Source organism: Scyliorhinus torazame, chromosome 8 (genome assembly GCF_047496885.1).
Source record: "Scyliorhinus torazame isolate Kashiwa2021f chromosome 8, sScyTor2.1, whole genome shotgun sequence".
Classification (NCBI taxonomy): Eukaryota; Metazoa; Chordata; class Chondrichthyes; order Carcharhiniformes; family Scyliorhinidae; genus Scyliorhinus; species Scyliorhinus torazame.
In genome coordinates this window covers 74,711,075-74,734,433 of record NC_092714.1, presented here as the reverse complement: position 1 = coordinate 74,734,433, position 23,359 = coordinate 74,711,075, and the positions used below count along the sequence as shown (strand labels likewise).

Here is a 23,359-nt window from a genome sequence, read left to right as displayed (position 1 = left end):
CTGTCTAATAGCAGTATAATTTCCTCTCCCCCAACTAAATACCTTCCCATACGGTCTGTACCTATCCCTCTGTTGCTCTTATTAGCCTTAGTTTTATTAGCTCTAATTCTGTCACCTTTGCTCACGAGTCGCCAGGTATCTTTCTGATACCGCCACGTGGTATGATGAATATTGCAGCACACTGCTTAGTAAATGTTAAATCAACGATCATTTATTATATACAGCAATAAATACTTATACAATAATCCTACTTCTAGACTATTACCTACCACTAAAGGCCAATACTTAACTTTGGTGATGGCCCACCAGGTCAGGTCAGGGAAACAAATGGTCTATCGAATTGGGTCTGGCCTGCGGGATTCAAAAAGGCTGGTACGGGTCGATAGTCTGTAACACCTATCTGGTAGCGATCGCTGGAGTAAGACTTACTTGTTTCTTCGCCGGAGGGTCTCGAAGGTTGCGAGTAGGAGAAGAAGGGTTGATCTGAACTTGGCCCCTTATTTTTATAGTTCTCAGGGGCTTCCCGCCTCTCGGAGCGGACCTTGACCCTGGTCCCAAGTGATTGGACTTGGTCCCAATCACTGGGTTCAATATGCTCCAATAATGGGGCGATGTCTTGATCGGGGGGTGGTCGTCCACCTTTCTTTGTCTCAGCCACTGCTGGCGCTGAAAGGTCTGGATCGGCTTTCAATTGCTAATTTGTAGCAATTGTTCCCGGGGATGGCTGATTAAAATGCAGATGGCTGGGTTGATGTGGAGAGATGATTTCACATTCATGGGAGGTTCCGGGGTACTGCAAATTGTCCGCTAAGTATGTGTGAGTCTTTGTCCGTTTTACTGTGATGTCCCGTCCTTGCAAGAGAAGGGTCCACCTAGCTGCGTGTATTTGGCTGAAGGTACCGTCCTTGAGTCGTCCGTCCAGTAAAAGTTGGGTGGGGGTGTGTTCGGTCAAAATGGTGATGGGGTTCAGTCCAGTAATGTATGAAAAGTACTGGACTGCCCAGGAAACTGCGAGCAGGTGCCTCTTACAGGCTGAAAATCCCTGCTCCACAGCATCTAAAAGTTGGGAAGCATAAGCCACGGGTCTTAACTGGTCGTGCCGTTCCTGCAGGAGCACGGCTGAAAGGGTGCGGTCTGTGGTCGCTACCTCGATTGCGTAAGGGGAAAGCGGGTCTGGAACTTGTAGTGCGGGGGCGCTATGAGCGCCTGTTTTAATGATTCCACAGCATCCGTATGCTGCGGAAGCCACTCCCAGGGGGCTCCTTGCTTTAGGAGGTCTGAGAGGGGCACTGCCTTGCTGACGAAACCGTCGATGTGGTTTCGGCAGTAGCCAACCAGTCCTAAAAACGACCGGAGGGCTGAAACGTTCTGGGGAAGGGGCAATTTAGCGATCGAGTCAATTCTTTCATGCTCGATCTCGCGTTTGCCGTGTGTGATAATTGTACCCAAATATACCACTTTTTCTTCCAATATCTGGGCCTTTTTGGGGTTGACTTTATAGCCAATGGAATGTAATAATTCCAGGAGTTCGGACAGAAGCTCAATGTGCTCTTCCTTAGTGTCTGTCTGCAGTAGTAGATCGTCTACATACTGTACCAGACATTCGGGGCGAGAAAATTTTGCTAGTCCATTTGCCAGCTGTCGGTGGAAAATGGAGGGGGAGTTGTGGAAGCCTTGTGGCAGGCATATCCACGTGTACTGCTGCGCTCTAAAAGTGAAGGCAAATTTGTACTGGCACGCCTTTGCCAATGGAATGGACCAGAATCCATTACTGACGTCCAAAACCGTGAAATATCGGGAATTGAGTCCCTGTTTGAGCATGGTCTCGGGACTTGTTGCTACGGTGGGGGCTGCTGCGGGGGTGACTTTATTGAGTTCCCGATAATCAATGGTCAAGCGCCATGATCCGTCGGGTTTCCTTACTGGCCAAATCGGGGCATTATTAGTTGAGGCTACCGATCTTAGGACGCCCTGCTCTAATAAGCTTTCTATGACCTTTAGGATTTCTCCCTCTGCTTCTAGGGGGGATCCGTACTGCTTTTGGGGTCCAGGGTCCGGTCCTGTTACTTGTACGGAGCCAGTCATCCGTCCACAGTCGTGCTTGTGGGTCGCGAATGCTGCCCGGTTCTTTTGCAGGACTGCCCTAACCTGCCTGTTCGTGCTAAGCGTGCTGGGGTTGAACCAAAACTCGCCTACTGCGCTAATTTTGTTCATGTAGTCCCCTATGTTGAGCGTTGCGGGGGCTCTAGCGGATTTCGCCATCTTCCAGACACACTGGTTGACTGGATCGAAGGATAGGTGGTGGGAATTCATAAAGTCGATTCCCAGAATGTGTTCTGCTGTGTGGGGCAGGACTACTAAAACTACGGGGTGTTTTGTGGTAATGTTGCCTATTTGAATGGGTACAGGGGCTGTGATGTGTCCCTGCTGTGAGTGGCCTGTAAAGCCGCTGAGGGTGATAGTGGCTGTAGTGGGCCACGTGTCCTGACAAAGGGTGGAGGAATTTATGGTGGTGCGTCTCCACCTGCTTCTCTGTTTCGTCCTTTGCTGCTAATTTCCGCCTTAATTCCAGATTCTCTTTCTCCACCTCGCATACATCGACTTTACTCATACGATGTATGCCCTCTACTTCTTTGCGGAGCGTCCTGACGACCACCTCTGTGCCTTGCAATTGTGCCAGACAGGACACAATTGCCATCGGCTTGCGAGCTTTTGTTAAGTTCTTTTTGTGGATCTCACTCATGTTCTCCCACCAAGTATGCCCTATACTTCCGGGACCTGAGTCGTCATTATTACAGAAATCATTCCACATGGGCCATCCTTTGCCCTTGAGGTATTTCCGGATTTCCTCTTCCCAAATGGGGCACTGTCCCACTCTACTGCTACTGGTCGCTGCGACCGCAAATTCCTCTGGGTTCATGAGGCGTTGCATTGCCTGCATGGCCATCTCTCCTATCTGCTTGCTTCGGTTGAATTTGGAACAGGGGGCTAAGGTGGTGTCGTAGATGCGGGTACGGCTTGCGCTAATTTCCGAAAATACAGACTTCCGACAGTTTTGACGCAACAAAATCTATCAGTTTTACCTTATAGCCCTGTTAGTTACGCATGCATACACACACTGCCGAATTATGAATTATTAATCAGAACTGCTTGAACACATGTCGTTTTTTTGTTTCCAATTGGATTCTAATTCAAAATTTCTTGGGTTCTCCCGGAGTGGTTTTCCACTTCTAGATCGGGTCCCGGCGGAGTCGCCAAAATGTTGCTCTTATTAGCCTTAGTTTTATTAGCTCTAATTCTGTCACCTTTGCTCACGAGTTGCCAGGTATCTTTCTGATACCGCCACGTGGTTCAAGCTCAAGTAATGATGAATAATGCAGCACACCGCTTAGTAAATGTTAAATCAACGATCATTTATTATATACAGCAATAAATACTTATACAATAATCCTACTTCTAGACTATTACCTACCACTAAAGGCCAATGCTTAACTTTGGTGATGGCCCACCAGGTCAGGGAAACGAATGGTCTATCGAATTGGGTCTGGTCTGCAGGATTCAAAAAGGCTGGTACGGGTCGATAGTCTGGAACACCTATCTGGTAGCGATCGCTGGAGTAAGACTTACTTGTTTCTTCGTCGGAGGGTCTCGAAGGTTGAGAGTAGGAGAAGAAGGATCGATCTGAACTTGGCCCCTTTTTTTTTCTAGTTCCCAGGGGCTTCCCGCCTCTCGGGGCAGACCTTGACCCTGGTCCCAAGTGATTGGACTTGGTCCCAATCACTGTGTTCGCTATGCTCCAATAATGGGGCGATTTCTTGATCGGGGGGTGGTCGTCCACCTTTCTTTGTCTCAGCCACTGCTGGCGCTGAAAGGTCTGGATCGGCTTTCAATTGCTAATTTGTAGCAATTGTTCCCGGGGATGGCTGATTAAAATGCAGATGGCTGGGTTGATGTGCTGTTAATGGTTGCAGGTATCGGTCTGGGCCGACTACCCCAGAGCCGAATATATTGTTCTGCCTGCAGCTGTCCGTTTGAGTCCTGTTGGCTGATTTTCCCATCAGCCTCTTTCGTTCGCCATTTTAGATCGAGGTTTGGCCATTTTACTCGGGAATCAGCCAATTTAGGTGGCTACACCTCTCCATGACTCTGGTAAAGGTCAGGGGTTGTGGTCACTGCTACCAAAATCCTCTCCCACCGAGACATCAGACACCTGGCCTGGATCGTTGCAAAGCACCAAATCCAATATGGCCTCTCCCCATGTCATCCTATCTACATATTGAGTCAGGAATCCTTCCTGTGCCCACCTGACAAAATCTGCTCCATCCAAACCATTTGCAGTAAGGAGGTTCCAGTCAATATTAGGGAGGTTGAAGTTACCCATGACAACAACTCTGTTACTTCTGCACCTTTCCAAGATCTGCCGCCCAATCTGTTCCTCTATCTCTCTGCTGCTATTGGGGGATCTATAGAAAATTCCCAATAAAGTGACTGCTCCTTTCTTGTTTGTAACTTCCACCCATACTGACTCAGTAAACAAACCCTCCTCGACTACCTCCTTTTCTGCAGCTGTGATGCACTCCTTAATTAACCATGCCACTCCCCCTCCTCTTTTACCTCCCTCCCTATTCTTCTCAAAACAACTAAACCCCGGAACATCTAATAACCATTCCTGCCCATGTGAAATCCATGTCTCCATATTGGCCACAACATCGTAGTTCCAAGTACTCATCCATGCTCTAAGTTCATCTCCCTTAGTCCTGATACTCCTGGCATTGAAACAGACACACTTTAACCCATTCCACTGAGTGCAACTTTACCCTATCAACTGTCTCTCCTTCCTCTCAGACTTGCTGCACACTATTTCTGCCTGTTCAACAGCTACCCTATCCTCTGATCCATAGCTCTGGTTCCCACCCACCTGCCAAACAAATTTAAACCCTCCCGAAGAGCTCTAGCAAACTTCACGCACAGGAGCCCTGCCGTGTCTGCCCTTTTCTTTTCCTTCCCCTGACTGTAACCCGGATACTCTTGTCCTGTACCTTGGGTGTGGCTACCTCTCTGTAACTCCTCTCTATCGCCCTCTCTGCCTCCCGGATGATCTGAAGTTCATCCAGCTCCAGTTCCCTAACGAGGTCCGGGAGGAACTGGAGTTTGGTGCACTTCCCGCAGGTGTAGTCAGTGGGGACACCAGTGGTGTCCCTCACCATCCACATCCTACAGGAGGAGCATGCAACTGCCCTAGCGTCCATCCCCTCCGATCTGAATTCCCAAAGAGATTTAAAAGGAAAAAAAAACATTAAACGCCTGTTAGGCCCTTAAAAATATACATATATATTATATACTGCTGTTACTCTCTCAAGTGAATCCTCTAAAATTGGTTGTTCTGCTAAATGATACAAAGATAGCTTGCTGCCCCCCCCCTCCCCCCCCCCCCCCGCAAAAAAAAAATCTCTCTTCTTACAGAATGTAGCTGCCCTGTGAACCAACTGGAACTCCGCCCACTGACTCTGCTCCCAGTCAGCTGCACTTTCTGTAACCTCCCGGCTCCTTTCACGCTCTTTGAGGAAATGTAGGAAATGAAATGAAAGGAGCACCTTATTCCCTCCTCACCTAACTCCCTCAGTCACAAAACTCTCATTACAGCACTCTAATGCACACAAATTCAGCACTCCAGTTTCCTCTGGGTACTCCGGTTTCCTCCCACAGTCCAAAGATGCGCAGATTAGGTGGATTGGCCACGCTAAGTTATCCCATAGTGTCCAAAGGTTAGATGGGGTTATGGGGTTACAGGGATAGGGCGGGGGAACGGGCCGAGGTAGGGTGCTCTTTCGGAGGGTCGGTGCGGACTCAATGGGCTGAATGGCCTCCTCCTACACTCTAGGGATTCTATGAATGTGATCATTCAAAGCCATTTTGGTCATGTCAAAGATGGAAAGTGTTAATGAAAATTAACAATACAAGTAAATTAATTGTTTCTTCTATTGTTTTTCCTCCAATTCATCCATCTTCTCAGTTTATATTTTGTCAGCTGAACAATTGTCTTTGATTTTAGAATAGAAATTCCTTCCTTTTTCCCATTATGTACAAGATAACCAAATTATTTCATCAATGTGCATGCTTCAGCTAAAAGTATGTAGCCAACTGTGACAAATTAACCTTACATAGGCTGTACTTTCATGAACTAACTAGTGCAGTTTGAGGGACCTAATTTGTATTGCTCAATTCCTGAATAATGGCAGGTCAATCGCATGAAAATTGCTTACAATATTAACATCGGTAGTTAACGTGTGCTCTATTTTTAAAAAAAGTTAATGCTACTTGCTTCCTTCACATTCTCTGTTTCCAATCACCAAAATTATGAAATTCTGATCTTATAACCTGAAGAAATTAAGTTGTATTGATCTCTTTGGTTGGCTCTGAAAATGGCGGTCAATATGGTCGCCTTCCTTAATATTAATTACGCTTGCTCTAGAGTCGCCAGGCATCTTTCGATACCGCCACAAGGTTCAAAACCGAATACTGATCGATACACCAGTTAGTTAGTTCAAAGTCAATACTTATTTATTTACACACACAATTAAATATACTCATGCACGAAACTCTACAGACTAAACTATCACTACTGCTAAAGCCTATACTTAGCTTCGGGGGCCCACTCAGTCAAAAGAACAATGGCCGTTGTTCGGTTCTGGGGGTCGAACTGATAAAGGGGAACAGCTACGGTCGTCTGTCTGGTAGTGTGCGTTGACCTTGGACTTACTTGTTTCTGGTGCAGCTGGTGGACAGTTCTCTCCTTGGTGAGAGCCGGGTCCAAGAGAGCGATTCTTCTTGGGGGCTCCTTATACCCAAAGGGGCTTCGCGCTCTTTTGGGCAGGCCTTGAACTTGGCCCCAATCAATTGGGCCGTTTTTTGATCATTCATATTGATCTCTTCCAATAAAGGGGTGGATGCCCTGATGGCTGGGCGTGTCCTAGCTGGCCATTGGCCTGCTTTGTTTCGGTCTCTTCTGACGCCGGGGTGTCTGCCTTAGTATCGGTTACTCTTTTGTTCCCGGAGATGGGCTAATAGACCTACAGTTTTGGTCTTGTCTGGGAGCTGCAGCTCCAATATACAGACAAACCCTGAACCTGCTTGTTTTCTCAGCATTGTCCATTTTCCCTGCAATCTTTGCAAAGTGTCCATTTTGTAATCGGGAAGTGGCCATCCCAGATGGCTACAGTTGTACCTTTGGGTTTTCTAGTTTGAGTCACTTTTACTGCCCTCAAAAAATAATTTGGTAGGCCTATATAATTACAACTAAATAATAGAACATAGAACAATACAGCGCAGTACAGGCCCTTCGGCCCACGATGTTGCATCGAAACAAAAGCCATCTAACCTACACTATGCCATTATCATCCATATGTTTATCCAATAAACGTTTAAATGCCCTCAATGTTGGCGAGTTCACTACTGTAGCAGGTAGGGCATTCCACGGCCTCACTACTCTTTGCGTATAGAACCTACCTCTGACCTCTGTCCTATATCTATTACCCCTCAGTTTAAAGTTATGTCCCCTCGTGCCAGCCATTTCCATCCGCGGGAGAAGGCTCTCACTGTCCACCCTATCCAACCCCCTGATCATTTTGTATGCCTCTATTAAGTCTCCTCTTAACCGTCTTCTCTCCAACGAAAACAACCTCAAGTCCATCAGCCTTTCCTCATAAGATTTTCCCTCCATACCAGGCAACATCCTGGTAAATCTCTTCTGCACCCGCTCCAAAGCCTCCACGTCCTTCCTATAATGCGGTGACCAGAACTGTACGCAATACTCCAAATGCGGCCGTACCAGAGTTCTGTACAGCTGCAACATGACCTCCCGACTCCGGAACTCAATCCCTCTACCAATAAAGGCCAACACTCCATAGGCCTTCTTCACAACCCTATCAACCTGGGTGGCAACTTTCAGGGATCTATGTACATGGACACCTAGATCCCTCTGCTCATCCACACTTTCAAGAACTTTACCATTAGCCAAATATTCCGCATTCCTGTTATTCCTTCCAAAGTGAATCACCTCACACTTCTCTACATTAAACACCATTTGCCACCTCTCAGCCCAGCTCTGCAGCTTATCTATATCTCTCTGTAACCTGCTACATCCTTCCACACTATCGACAACACCACCGACTTTAGTATCGTCTGCAAATTTACTCAACCACCCTTCTGCGCCTTCCTCTAGGTCATTGATAAAAATGACAAACAGCAACGGCCCCAGAACAGATCCTTGTGGTACTCCACTTGTGACTGTACTCCATTCTGAACATTTCCCATCAACCACCACCCTCTGTCTTCTTTCAGCTAGCCAATTTCTGATCCACATCTCTAAATCACCCTCAATCCCCAGCCTCCGTATTTTCTGCAATAGCCTACCGTGGGGAACCTTACCAAACGCTTTGCTGAAATCCATATACACCACATCAACTGCTCTACCCTCATCTACCTGTTCAATCACCTTCTCAAAGAACTCAATAAGGTTTGTGAGGCATGACCTACCCTTCACAAAGCCATGCTGACTATCCCTGATCATATTATTCCTATCTAGATGATTATAAATCTTGTCTCTTATAATCCCCTCCAAGACTTTACCCACTACAGACGTGAGGCTCACCGGTCTATAGTTGCCGGGGTTGTCTCTGCTCCCCTTTTTGAACAAAGGGACCACATTTGCTGTCCTCCAGTCCTCTGGCACTATTCCTGTAGCCAATGATGACATAAAAATCAAAGCCAAAGGTCCAGCAATTTCTTCCCTGGCCTCCCAGAGAATCCTAGGATAAATCCCATCAGGTCCCGGGGACTTATCTATTTTCAGCCTGTCCAGAATTGCCAACACCTCTTCCCTACGTACCTCAATGCCATCTATTCTATTAGCCTGGGGCTCAACATTCTCCTCCACAACATTATCTTTTTCCTGAGTGAATACTGACGAAAAATATTCATTTAGTATCTCGCCTATCTCTTCAGACTCCACACACAATTTCCCATCCCTGTCCTTGACTGGTCCTACTCTTTCCCTAGTCATTCGCTTATTCCTGACATACCTATAGAAAGCTTTTGGGTTTTCCTTGATCCTTCCTGCCAAATACTTCTCATGTCCCCTCCTTGCTCGTCTTAGCTCTCTCTTTAGATCCTTCCTCGCTATCTTGTAACTATCCATCGCCCCAACTGAAACTTCACACCTCACCTTCACATAGGCCTCCTTCTTCCTCTTAACAAGAGATTCCACTTCCTTGGTAAACCACGGTTCCCTCGCTCGACGCCTTCCTCCCTGCCTGACCGGTACATACTTATCAAGAACACGCAGTAGCTGATCCTTGAACAAGCCCCACTTATCCAGTGTGCCCAACACTTGCAGCCTACTTCTCCACCTTATCCCCCCCAAGTCACATCTTATGGCATCATAATTGCCCTTCCCCCAGCTATAACTCTTGCCCTGCGGTGTATACTTATCCCTTACCATCATTAACATAAACGTCACCGAATTGTGGTCACTGTCCCCAAAGTGCTCTCCTACCTCCAAATCCAACACCTGGCCTGGTTCATTACCCAAAACCAAATCCAACGTGGCCTCGCCTCTTGTTGGCCTGTCAACATATTGTTTCAGGAAACCCTCCTGCACACACTGTACAAAAAACGACCCATCTATTGTACTCGAACTATATCTTTTCCAGTCAATATTTGGAAAGTTAAAGTCTCCCATAATAACTACCCTGTTACTTTCGCTCTTATCCAGAATCATCTTCGCCATCCTTTCCTCTACATCCCTAGAACTATTAGGAGGCCTATAAAAAAACTCGCCAACAGGGTGACCTCTCCTTTCCTGTTTCTAACTTCAGCCCATACTACCTCGGAAGAAGAGTCCCCATCTAGCATCCTCTCCGCCACCGTAATACTGCTCTTGACTAGCAGCGCCACACCTCCCCCTCTTTTGCCTCCTTCTCTTCTGAGCTTACTAAAACACCTAAACCCCAGAACCTGCAACATCCATTCCTGTCCCTGCTCTATCCATGTCTCCGAAATGGCCACAACATCGAAGTCCCAGGTACCAACCCATGCTGCCAGTTCCCCTACCTTGTTTCGTATACTCCTGGCATTGAAGTAGACACACTCCAAACCACCTACCTGAACACTGGCCCCCTCCTGCGACGTCAAATCTGTGCTCCTGACCTCTATACTCTCATTCTCCCTTACCCTAAAACTACAATCCAGGTTCCCATGCCCCTGCTGCATTAGTTTAAACCCCCCCAAAGAGCACTAACAAATCTCCCCCCAGGATATTTGTGCCCCTCAGGTTCAGATGTAGACCATCCTGTCTGTAGAGGTCCCACCTTCCCCAGAAAGAGCCCCAGTTATCCAGAAATCTGAATCCCTCCCGCCTGCACCATCCCTGTAAATAATAATGCATTTTATTTACTCAAAATCTTTTTTTGTAAAGTCAAGATGACAGTAATGTCTGATGTTGAAGTTATTTACTTTGAACATTTTTTCTGCTTTATCCAGATGAGACAGGCAACAGTTGCACAGGTACGGCCTACAGGAATTCCTAATGGGCCAACGCTTGGATCATCACTGCCTACAAACTCTATTTCTGGTCAGCAGCCTCATGTCACTCTAACCAGAGTGCCTGATCGCATTGTTCAGCCTGGAATCCGTCCTGTCCCTCCTGGACAGTTAATGGCTAATGGACCTTTTCCTGCTGAAACATCTAGAGGCCCAGTAACATGCAGCACTATGGGAATGCTGGGTAATACAGACACTATTTCTATAGGCAATAATCATGTGACAGGAAGTGGAAGCAATGGAAATGTGCCTTACCTGCAGCAAAACGCACTAACTCTACCTCATAACCGCACAAACCTGACCAGCAGCGCAGAGGAGCCGTGGAAAAACCAACTTGTTAACTCCACTCAGGTAAACAATTGCTTAAACAACCTTAAAACCTTAGTATTATTTTGTTTAAGCACTGATTTTGTGTCATCTGTTCAATTCAAAAGATTGTTTCACCCAGTTTAGCAGTGGCCCAGCATTGTAAATGTTTGACAAATGTATACATTTTTTTGAGGCTGCAGCTAGTAGGGTAGACAAATGATACATTTGTATTTCCAAAAGACATTCAATAAGATGCCACTCGAGGTTAATACGCAAGAGATGGGTTAATGGAGTTGGTTAATAAGTTAGGGTGCATGGAAGATTAGTTGACTGACAGGAAGAAAGGACTAGGCACATGGGCAGCATCGTGGCACAGTGGTTAGCACTTCTGCCTTACAGTGCCAGGTTCAATTCCAGCCTTGGGTGACTGTGTGGAGCATGCACATTCTCCCCGTGTCTGCGCGGATTTTATCCACGTGCTCTGGTTTCCTGCCACAGTCCAAGGATGTGCAGGTTGGGTGGGCTTATGGGGATAGGGCAGGAGAGTGGGCCAAGGTAGGGTGCTCTTTCAGAAGGTTGGTACAGACTCGATGGGCCGACTGGCTTCCTTCTGCACTGTCGGGATTCAAGGCATTTTTGAGTTGGCAGACTAACTAGTAAAGTGCCACTAGCATCAGTTCTGGGGCCTCAACTATTTGCAAACTATGTTAATAAAATAGACAAAAAGATTGAGAATATTATATTCATGTTTTTTGATGATACATTTTGGTGGGAATATGAGTTGTAATGAGGATGCAAAGAGGCTTCAAAAGAATATAGACAGGTTAAGTGAGTGGACAACAAGGTGGCAGATGGAATATTATATGGGGATTCTGAGGCTATTCACGATAGTAAGAATTGATTTTTTTTTCAGAGGTACTAAAAGTTAACATTCAAGTATAGCAAGTAATTATGAAGGCAAATGGTGTGTTGGCCTTGCAAAGGGACTGGAGTACAAAAACATGGAAATCTTGCTACAAGGCTTTGGTGGGACCACAACTGGCGTACCGTGCACAGTTTTGGTCTCCATATTTAAGGAAGGATATGCTTGCCTTTAAGTGAGCGCAGTGAAGGTTCATTAGGCTCTTGAGTGGGTTGCCCTATGATGAGAGACTGAGTTAATGGGGATGGGAAGAACCTATTTCTCTTAGCAGAAACGCCAGTGACTAGGGGGTGTAGATTTAAAGTGATTGATAGAAGGATTAGAGGAGAGATGAGGAAAAATTATTTCACTCAGAAGGTGGTAGAAGCCTGGAACACTCTGCTTGAAAGGGTAGTAGAGGCAGGAATTCTCAGAAGTTCTGTAACCTCCTGCGCTACGGTTCAAATACTGGAAAATGGGTGGCTCCTTTTTATGGCCGGCACAGATATGATGGGCAGAATGGCCTCCTGTGCCAGAAATTATTGTACATTTTCTGAATATCTAAACAGGAGGAATGTGTAGAAATTTGGGGGGAGGGCAGGGGAGTAGCAATACAGGAATTGCTCCTTGGGAGAGCCTGCATGGCCATTATGGGCCGAATAGCCACTTTCTGTGCTGTAATGATTCTAAATTTGGCCTATACCTACTGGAGTTTGGAAGAATGAGAGGTGATCTCATTGAAGCTTATGTATACTGAAGGGGCTTGATGAGGTGGGCACTGCAAGTTGTTTCTCCTGGGTGGGGAATCTAAAAAATGGGACACAGTGTCAGCATAAGGGGTCAATAATTTAAGACTGATGAGAAATGTCTTCATTCAGTGGTTGAAAGCGTTTGGAATTGTCTATTACAAAGGATTTTGGATGTTCTGTTGTTGCGTATATTCAAGGCTGAGATAGACTGATAGATGTTCGCTCTTGCAGAATTGAAGGATATGGGAATGATTGGGAAAGTGGACTTGAGGCAGAACATAAGCCATGACCTTTTTCTGCAGCAGAACAAATCTTTCCTTAATTGGCAGATAGGTTTGTTTTGTTGTTATCCCAAATACCAAGGTTTGTGTATAGCAATACATTGATCTTAATTCTTTGAAAAGCAAATATTTTAATTTATTGTATTTTGGCTGGCCTCTACCATGTCCCCATAAATTTGAGCTCATCCAAATCTCTGTTACCTGGAACTTGCACCAAGTCCCTTTCACCTATCATCTTGGTGCTTACTGATCTACATTGGCAACCAGTCCAACAACACCTCAATTTTAACATTCTCATCGTTGTCTTCAAATCCCTCCACCTTCGAAAGCCACACTTTCTGCTGCCAAAGCCCTAAGCGCTGGAATTCCATCTCTAAACTTCACCCTTCTTACCTTTCTTTTCCCCCTAAATCCTACATCATTGGCCAGACTTTAGGTCATCTGCCCTAATATCCTCCTGCGATTTGGTGTCACGCTTTAAGTGCCTTGGAACGATGTGCTATATTCAAGGTGACATATAAATGCAAGTTGTTGAGTCACATTATTCTCTCTCACCCTCAACCCAAAAGTTTTTATTAGTAGAAAATGAATTAAAACATTTTTACTTCAGATATTTAATATTTTGTTGCATTTTAATATTGAAAATATAACTGCACTATGTTTCAGAAACAACTCTTACACTTATACAGTATTAATGATAAATGATTTGTGTAACTCAACCAGTTTCCTAAATGAGCAGGTAAGTGGCAAGGATATCTCTCTTCTCCAGCCAAATGTATTTAATATGCTCATTACATTTCCAGTGAAAATGCAGCATTCCCATTTTACCACCTCCTGAACCATCTGGTCACCTAACTTCCCTTCTGGCCACCTAACTTCCCTTCTGGCCCTCAAAGCTAGTTGACATTGTCAATGGTTTTGTAGTAATGGCCCCCTTAAAGGGGTGAGGTTTCTAAGGGTCCTGTGGCCTGATCGACCAGTCAGGCCATAGCACGGTGTGAGAGGAGGGGGGCTGCTGTCCCAGCACAATCGACCTTGGAGCTCTAGAAGTCGGTAGTACATCTTATCACTCAGAATAACTGTATACAAATAAATAGTTTTTTTTAAATAAAATATTTTATTGAAAATTTTTGGTCAACCAACACAGTACATTGTGCATCCTTTACACAATATTATAACAACACAAATAACAATGACCTATTTTATAAACAGAAAATGAATAAATAATAAATAACAAAAATGAAAACTAACCCTAATTGGCAACTGCCTTATCACAAGTAACACTCTCCAAAAATATAATTTAACAGACCAATATATAATTATCTGTCGCAACGACCTATACATATTATACAGTATATATTAACAACCCTGAGAGTCCTTCTGGTTCCTCCTCCCCCCCCCCCCCCCCCCCCCCCCACCCCCACCCCCACCCCCATCCTGGGCTGCTGCTGCTGCCTTCTTTTTTCCATTCCATCTATCTTTCTGCGAGGTATTCGACGAACGGTTGCCACCGCCTGGTGAACCCTTGAGCCGACCCCCTTAGAACGAACTTAATCCGCTCTAGCTTTATAAACCCTGCCATGTCATTTATCCAGGTCTCCACCCCCCGGGGCTTGGCTTCTATCCACATATCCTGCGCCGGGCTACTCGGGACGCAAAGGCCAAAACATCGGCCTCTCTCGCCTCCTGCACTCCCGGCTCTTGTGCAACCCCAAATATAGCCAACCCCCAGCTTGGTTCGACCCGGACCCCCACTACTTTTAAAAGCACCTTTGTCACCCCCATCCAAAACCCCTGTAGTGCCGGGCATGACCAAAACATATGGGTATGATTCGCTGGGCTTCTCGAGCACCTCGCACACCTATCCTCCACCCCAAAAAATTTACTGAGCCGTGCTCCAGTCATATGCGCCCTGTGTCATACCTTAAGCTGAATCAGGCTTAGCATGGCACACGAGGACGACGAGTTTACCCTGCTTAGGGCATCTGCCCACAGCCCCTCCTCGATCTCCTCCCCCAGCTCTTCTTCCAATTTCCCTTTTAGTTCATCTACCACAGTCTCCCCTTCGTCCCTCATTTCCCTATATATATCTGACACCTTACCATCCCCCACCCATGTCTTTGAGATCACTCTGTGCTGCACCTCTTGTGTCGGGAGCTGCGGGAATTCCCTCACCTGTTGCCTCGCAAAAGCCCTCAGTTGCATATACCTGAATGCATTCCCTTGGGGCAACCCATATTTCTCGGTCAGCGCTCCCAGACTCGCGAACTTCCCATCCACAAACAGATCTTTCAGTTGCGTTATTCCTGCTCTTTGCCACATTCCATATCCCCCATCCATTCCCCCCGGGGCAAACCTATGGTTGTTTCTTATCGGGGACCCCCCCAAGGCTCCAGTCTTTCCCCTATGCCGTCTCCACTGTCCCCAAATCTTCAGTGTAACCACCACCACCGGGCTTGTGGTGTAGTTCCTCGGTGAGAACGGCAATGGGGCTGTCACCATAGCCTGTAGGCTAGTCCCCCTACAGGACGCCCTCTCTAATCTCTTCCACACCGCTCCCTCCTCCTCTCCCATCCACTTACTCACCATTGAAATATTAGCGGCCCAATAATACTCACTTAGGCCCGGTAGTGCCAGCCCCCCCCTATCCCTGCTACGCTGTAAGAATCCCTTCCTCACTCTCGGGGTCTACACGGCCCACACAAAACCCATGATGCTCTTGTCAATCCTTTTTTTAAAAAAAAAGCCTTCGTGATCACCACCGGGAGGCACTGAAACACAAAGAGGAATCTCGGGAGGACCACCATCTTAACCGCCTGCACCCTCCCTGCCAGTGACAGGGATACCATATCCCATCTCTTGAAATCCTCCTCCATTTGTTCCACCAACCGCGTTAAATTTAACCTATGCAATGTGCCCCAATTCTTGGCTATCTGGATCCCCAGGTAACGAAAGTCCCTTGTTACCTTCCTCAACGGTAGGTCCTCTATTTCTCTACTCTGCTCCCCTGGATGCACCACAAACAACTCACTTTTCCCCATGTTCAATTTATACCCTGAAAAATCCCCAAACTCCCCAAGTATCCGCATTATTTCTGGCATCCCCTCCGCCGGGTCTGCCACATATAGTAACAAATCGTCCGCATACAAAGGTACCCGGTGTTCTTCTCCTCCTCTAAGTACTCCCCTCCACTTCTTGGAACCCCTCAACGCTATCGCCAGGGGCTCAATCGCCAGTGCAAACAATAATGGGGAAGAGGGCATCCCTGCCTTGTCCCTCTATGGAGCCGAAAATATGCAGATCCCCGTCCATTCGTGACCACGCTCGCCATCGGGGACCTATACAACAGCTGCACCCATCTAACATACCCCTCTCCAAAACCAAATCTCCTCAACACTTCCCACAAATAATCCCACTCCACTCTATCAAATGCTTTCTCGGCATCCATCGCCACTACTATCTCCGTTTCCCCCTCTGGTGGGGGCATCATCATTACCCCTAACAGCCTCCGTATATTCGTGTTCAGCTGTCTCCCCTTCACAAACCCAGTTTGGTCCTCGTGGACCACCCCCGGGACACATTCCTCTATTCTCATTGCCATTACCTTGGCCAGGATCTTGGCATCTACATTTAGGAGGGAAATAGGTCTATAGGACCCGCATTGTAGCGGGTCCTTTTCCTTCTTTCAGAGAAGCGATATCGTTGCTTCAGACATAGTCGGGGGCAGTTGTCCCCTTTCCTTTGCCTCATTAAAGGTCCTCGTCAATACCGGGGCGAGCAAGTCCACATATTTTCTATAGAATTCGACTGGGAATCCATCCGGTCCCGGGGCCTTTCCCGCCTGCATGCTCCTAATTCCTTTCACCACTTTTTCTACCTCGATCTGTGCTCCCAGTCCCACCCTTTCCTGCTCTTCCACCTTGGGAAATTCCAGCCGATCCAAGAAGCCCATCATTCTCTCCCTCCCATCCGGGGGTTGAGCTTCATATAATTTTTTATAAAATGTCTTGAACACTCCATTCACTCTCTCCGCTCCCCGCTCCATCTCTCCTTCCTCATCCCTCACTCCCCCTATTTCCCTCGCTGCTCCCCTTTTCCTCAATTGGTGTGCCAGCAACCTGCTCGCCTTCTCCCCATATTCGTACTGTACACCCTGTGCCTTCCTCCATTGTGCCTCTGCAGTGCCCGTAGTCAGCAAGTCAAATTCTACATGTAGCCTTTGCCTTTCCCTGTACAGTCCCTCCTCCGGTGCTTCCGCATATTGTCTGTCCACCCTCAAAAGTTCTTGCAGCAACCGCTCCTGTTCCTTACTCTCCTGCTTCCCTTTATGTGCCCTTATTGATATCAGCTCCCCTCTAACCACTGCCTTCAGCGCCTCCCAGACCACTCCCACCTGGACCTTCCCATTATCATTGAGTTCCAAGTACTTTTCAATGCACCCCCTCACCCTTAGACACACACCCTCATCTGCCATTAGTCCCATGTCCATTCTCCAGGGTGGGCGCCCTCCTGTTTCCTCCCCTATCTCCAAGTCTACCCAGTGTGGAGCGTGATCCGAAATGGCTATAGCCGTATACTCCGTTCCCCTCACCTTCGGGATCAACGCCCTTCCCAGCACAAAAAAGTCTATTCGCGAGTAGACTTTATGGACATAGGAGAAAAACGAGAACTCCTTACTCCTAGGTCTGCTGAATCTCCACGGGTCTACACCTCCCATCTGCTCCATAAAATCTTTAAGTACCTTGGCTGCTGCCGGCCTCCTTCCCGTCCTGGACTTGGACCTATCCAGCCCTGGTTCCAACACCGTATTAAAATCTCCCCCCATTATCAGCTTTCCCATCTCTAGGTCCGGAATGCGTCCTAGCATCCGCCTCATAAAATTGGCATCATCCCAGTTCGGGGCATATACGTTTACCAAAACCACCGTCTCCCCCTGTAGTTTGCCACTCACCATCACGTATCTGCCCCCGTTATCCGCCACTATAGTCTTTGCCTCGAACATTACCCGCTTCCCCACTAATATAGCCACCCCCCTGTTTTTCGCATCTAGCCCCGAATGGAACACCTGCCCCACCCATCCTTTGCGTAGCCTAACCTGGTCGATCAGTTTCAGGTGCGTTTCCTGTAACATAACCACATCTGCCTTAAGTTTCTTAAGGTGTGCGAGTACCCGTGCCCTCTTTATCGGCCCGTTCAGCCCTCTCACGTTCCACGTGATCAGCCGGGTTGGGGGGCTTCCTACCCCCCCCTTGTCGATTAGCCATCCCCTTTTTCCAGCTCCTCACCCGGTTCCCACGCAGCTGTATCTCCCCCAGGCGGTGCACCCCCGCCCATCCCCTCCCATACCAGCTCCCCCCTCTCCCCAGCAGCAGCAACCCAGTAATTCCCCCCCCCCCCCCCCCCCCCCCCCCCCCCCCCCCCGCTAGCGTAATTACTGCCCCCATGTTGCTCCCAGAAGTCAGCAAACTCTGGCCGGCTTCCCCCCGTGACCTCGGCTCGCACCTTGCGACGCCCCCCTCCTTCCTGCTTCTCTATTCCCGCCATGATTATCATAGCGCGGGAACCAAGCCCGCGCTTCTCCCTTGGCCCCGCCCCCAATGGCCAACGCCCCATCTCCTCCACCTCCCCTCCTCCCCCCATCACCACCTGTGGAAGAGAGAAAAGTTACCACATCGCAGGATTAGTACATAAAACTCCTCTTTCCCCCCTTTTTAACCCCCCTCTTCGCCCCCCACCTTCGCCCCACCACTTTGTTCAAACGTTCTTTTTAATAACCCGCTCATTCCAGTTTTTCTTCCACAATAAAAGTCCACGCTTCATCCGCCGTCTCAAAGTAGTGGTGCCTCCCTCGATATGTGACCCACAGTCTTGCCGGTTGCAGCATTCCAAATTTTATCTTCTTTTTATGAAGCACCGCCTTGGCCCGATTAAAGCTCGTCCTCCTTCTCGCCACCTCCGCACTCCAGTCTTGATAAATGCGGATCACCGCGTTCTCCCATTTACTGCTCCGAGTTTTCTTTGCCCATCTAAGGACCATTTCTCTATCCTTAAAACGGAGGAATCTCACCACTATGGCTCTGGGAATTTCTCCTGCTCTCGGTCCTCGCGCCATCACTCGGTATGCTCCCTCCACCTCCAACGGACCCGCCGGGGCCTCCGCTCCCATTAACGAGTGCAGCATCGTGCTCACATATGCCCCGACGTCCGCTCCCTCCGCACCTTCAGGAAGACCAAGAATCCTCAAGTTGTTCCTCCTTGCGTTGTTCTCCAGTGCCTCCAACCTTTCCACACATCGTTTCTGATGTGCCTCATGCATCTCCGTCTTCACCACCAGGCCCTGTATGTCGTCCTCATTCTCGGCTGCCTTTGCCTTCACGACCCGAAGCTCCCGCTCCTGGGTCTTTTGTTCCTCCTTTAGCCCTTCGATCGCCTGTAGTATCGGGGCCAACAGCTCTTTCTTCATTTCCTTTTTGAGCTCTTCCACACAGCATTTCAAGAACTCTTGTTGTTCAGGGCCCCATGTGAAACTGCCACCTTCCGATGCCATCTTGGTTTTTGCTTGCCTTCCTTGCCGCTGTTCTAAAGGATCCACTGCAATCCGGCCACTTTGTCCTCCTTTTTTCATCCGTATCCAGGGGGGATTCCCTTCTGGTTTACCGCACAGTGTTTTTAGCCGTCAAAATTGCCGTTGGGGCTCCTATCAAGAGCCCAAAAGTCCGTTTCACCGGGAGCTGCCGAAACGTGCGACTCAGCTGGTCATCGCCGCACCCGGAAGTCCACAAATAAATAGTTAATTGTACTTCAAACCTGATGGCCGCCAATCAATCAGATATTACATTGGCGACGAGAATCATCGGAAGCGTCTTGGAACCGCTGTGCAAAAGAGGAAACTGACTGTGTTCAATAATTAATGTCAAGCCAGTGAATCACCAAAATGCATTTTTATGGTAAATTAGAGCGTAGGATCCTAACTCCGAAGAATGTCTGCAGTATTTTTTTTCCAGGCAAACGAGATGGGGGAGGAAAAGGGAAAGATCATATTACTTGCAACCTGTGGAGCCCAACTTTATAATCTAAGCAGGAGTTTGACATCTCCAGATGCCACAGACACAGCATTTCACAGAGTTAGCAAGTCTTGTGTAAGGACATTTCCATCCGACTACAAGAGCTCCTGGCCTTTATGGCCAGTTTAAGGCAAATAGCAGAACACTATGATTATGGACTCTAAATGACACGGTAAGAGACCAGCGTGTGAAGTGAATAACACTGCAATACAGAAAAAACTGTTGGCAGATTCCGAGATAATCCCTAAAGAAGGCACTGGAGATTGCTCTAGCTATGGAAAGTGCAGACAAAGGTGCTCTAGGATTTCAAAGCACACAGGGCGATGACATCCACCAGGGCACGTACAGTGCAAGTTCAGGAATAAGCGGGGCCTGCTCAGTGAAAGCAGGTCAGCAATCCGGCTCCATTGTACAGCATAGAAGGTAACCCCGAGAAGAGACCAAACGTCTTTAGATTGAATAATATAAAGCTGGGCAGAGTAGCCCCATTACAGTCATGTTAATGGTCATCCACTCAAGATGGAGGTAGACACTGGAACCTCCGCTGCAGTGGTTGGAGAACAAACCAACTGATACCTCCAGGAAGTGGTTCAACCCCTGTGATTAAAGGACACTGCAGCCAAACTGGCCTTCATACACAGGTGAGGCTATCAAGATCATGGGGACAACAACAAACCCTCTGTTATAGGCAACAAATGCCAGAAATGGTATTGGAAAACAATGCAGAAGGAAGCATTCAAACAAATTACTATATTTTGATCCTTCTAAAGAAATAATGCATCCCCATGTGGAGTTGCCGCTGTTTTGTCGCATACAATGAATAATGGGATAGAAAGTCCCACTGGCACTTCCAGTGGCGGCTATGAAGGAGTAAGTCGCACATTTGGTGGCTCCCGCTCAGGTCGGATTTTTGGACCTTTTCCCCCCCGATTTTTTTTTTTACCGGACTTGATTTGAAAAATCGATGATAGAGGCAATTGTCTACTGGATTCCCACATCGGTGCATGGAGAGGAGGGCTAGAAGTGCTCGCAAAGGCTGAAACAGACGGACAGAGAAGGCTTGGGCTGAAGCTGCAGTGGGAGAAAGCATGGCGGATGACTGGACCTCTGGCTTGTCGACCCAGCGGTCAACAGAGCAGCTGATGCAAGTTATCCAGGAGGGCTTCGCCAAGCAGAAGCAGAACTGCTTGGACCCGAGTAAAGAATAAATTGCGCGGCTGGAGCTTAGATTGGATGTCCAAGATCGGGCGATCCAGAAAGTAGAGAAGGCGCTGGCTGACCAGGAGGAACATCAAACTGCGGTTGAGTTGGAAGTGAGGATGCTGAGAGACCAGCAGAAAAGGCTCCTGGAGAAGATGGAGGACCTAGAGAATAGGTCCCGCCGGCAGAACTTGAGAATCGTTGGGCTCCCATAGGGGTCCGAAGGAGCAGACGCTGGGGCATACATAGCGGGCATGTTCGAGAAGCTGCTGGGGGATGGGGCATTCCCCCGGCCCTTGGAGGCGGGCAGGGCTCACAGAGCGCTCGCGAGGAAGCTGCGAATGGGAGACCCCCCGAGGGCAATGGTGTGAGATTCCACAGGTATTTGGATAAGGAGCGTATTTTACAGTGGGCCAAGCAGACATGGAGCTGTAAATGGGAGAACAGTATCCTGCGGATCTACCAGGACCTGAGTGTGGAGGAGGCCAGGAGAAGAGCGGGGTTTAACCAGATCAGGTTGACCCTTTTTAAGAAAAGGGTGAAGTTTGGACTGCTGTATCTGACTCGTCTCTGGGTCATGTACGAGGAGCAACATTTTTATTTCGAGTCGCTTGAGGACGCGCTGGATGTCACGAAAAGGAAAGGACTGGTGGTGGACTGAGAGCTTTTGAACTTTGCTGCAACGTTCATGTTTTACAAAGTTTCTGTTTTTTTGTTTTGTGGATGCTATTTGTAATGCCTTCTGTATTGATTTGGGGCCAGTTGCAGAGCTGAGTGAGTTAAAGTTTACATTTGCACTGTTGGGGGATGGAGGTGTGTTTGTTTAGATGCTGGATCTCTTGCTTGATCTTTTCTTTATTTCGCTTTTTTTTCTGTCGGGCAATTGTGTTGGGAATGTTTGTCATCTGAATATGTGTGTATGAGCGTGTGGGAGGGTGGGGAGAGAACAATAGGTGGGAGAATGTCTGGCGCCAGGGGTGGGGGCCACCAAGCTAGCTAGGCGGGCTAGCTCACGGAAGCGTAGTGGGGGGTGAGCAGATGTTAGGCTGATCAAAGGGGTCGATTTACATTGTGCTGTTACTAGGTGGGGAGGGGGCAAATTGTTCTGCTGACGAGCGAGGGACTGTTGCTGAGGGACAGAGAGGAGGTCGGGGCAGAGGCTGCCTGGGGGCGGGCCAGTGGAGGCGCGGGGCGCGGGTTGGAGACTGGCCCAAGAAAGGTGATGGCTGATCGGTGAGGGTGGGGAGATGAGCCCCCCAACTAGGCTGATCACCTGGAATGTACGAGGGCTAAATGGGCCAGTTAAGAGGGCATACGTGTTCGCGCATTTGAAAGGACTGAAGGCGGACGTGGTAATGCTGCAGGAGACGCACCTTAGAGTAGCTGACCAGATTAAATTAAGGAAAGGTTGGGTCGGACAGGTTTTTCACTCGGGACTGGACTCGAAGACTTGAGGGTCGCCATCCTGATCAACAAGCGGGTGGTGTTTGAGGCGGGAAGAATAGTTTTGGATGTGGGAGGCCGGTACATTATGGTCATTGGTAAATTGGAGGGGGTGCGGGTGGTACTAGTAAATTTGTATGAACCAAATTGGGACAATGTGGAGTTTATAAAGAGGATGCTGGGGAAGATACCGGACCTGGATTGGCATAAGTTGGTCATGGGAGGGGACTTCAACACAGTTATTGACCCTGGCTTGGACCGGTCAAGCTCGAAAACGGGTAGGGTGCCAGCAATGAAAAAGTTACTAAAAGGGTTCATGTGCAGATGGGGGGGGTGGACCCATGGAGATTTGGGCAGCCGAGGGTGAAGGAGTTCTCCTTCTACTCACACGTGCATAAAGTGTACTCCCGGATTGATTTCTTTATTCTGAGCAGGGCTTTACTGACAGGAGTGGTGGACACGGGGTACTCGGCGATCACAATCTCCGACCATGCCCCACACTGGGTTGACCTACATATTAGTAAAGACAGTAACCAGCGCCTGCACTAGAGGCTAGACGTGGGTCTTTTAGCTGACGATGAGGTGTGCGGGCGGCTGAGGAAATGTGTTCAGAACTACCTGGAAGTCAATGACACGGGGGAAAATTTCGGCAGCGGTGGTCTGGGAAGCATTGAAGGCGGTGCTTAGAGGGGAGCTGATCTCGATACGGGCCCACAGAGAGAAGGTAGACAGGACGGAGACGGACCGACTGGCAAAGGAGATACTACAGGGCGACAGGAGGTATGCGGAGACCCCAGAGGCAGGGCTTTTAAG

General features: G+C 48.1%; 1 protein-coding gene across 5 annotated transcripts in view; it reads left to right on the top strand.

The window, feature by feature from the left end:
• The window catches only part of kdm6a (lysine (K)-specific demethylase 6A), a 444,294-nt gene that overhangs the window by 348,724 nt on the left and 72,211 nt on the right, over positions 1-23,359 (top strand). For all 5 annotated transcript variants that reach the window (XM_072513832.1, XM_072513833.1, XM_072513835.1 and 2 more), the window contains one exon: positions 10,540-10,950. In XM_072513832.1, the coding sequence (XP_072369933.1) occupies positions 10,540-10,950 (411 nt within the window). The remainder of the gene's footprint in view (positions 1-10,539; positions 10,951-23,359) is intronic.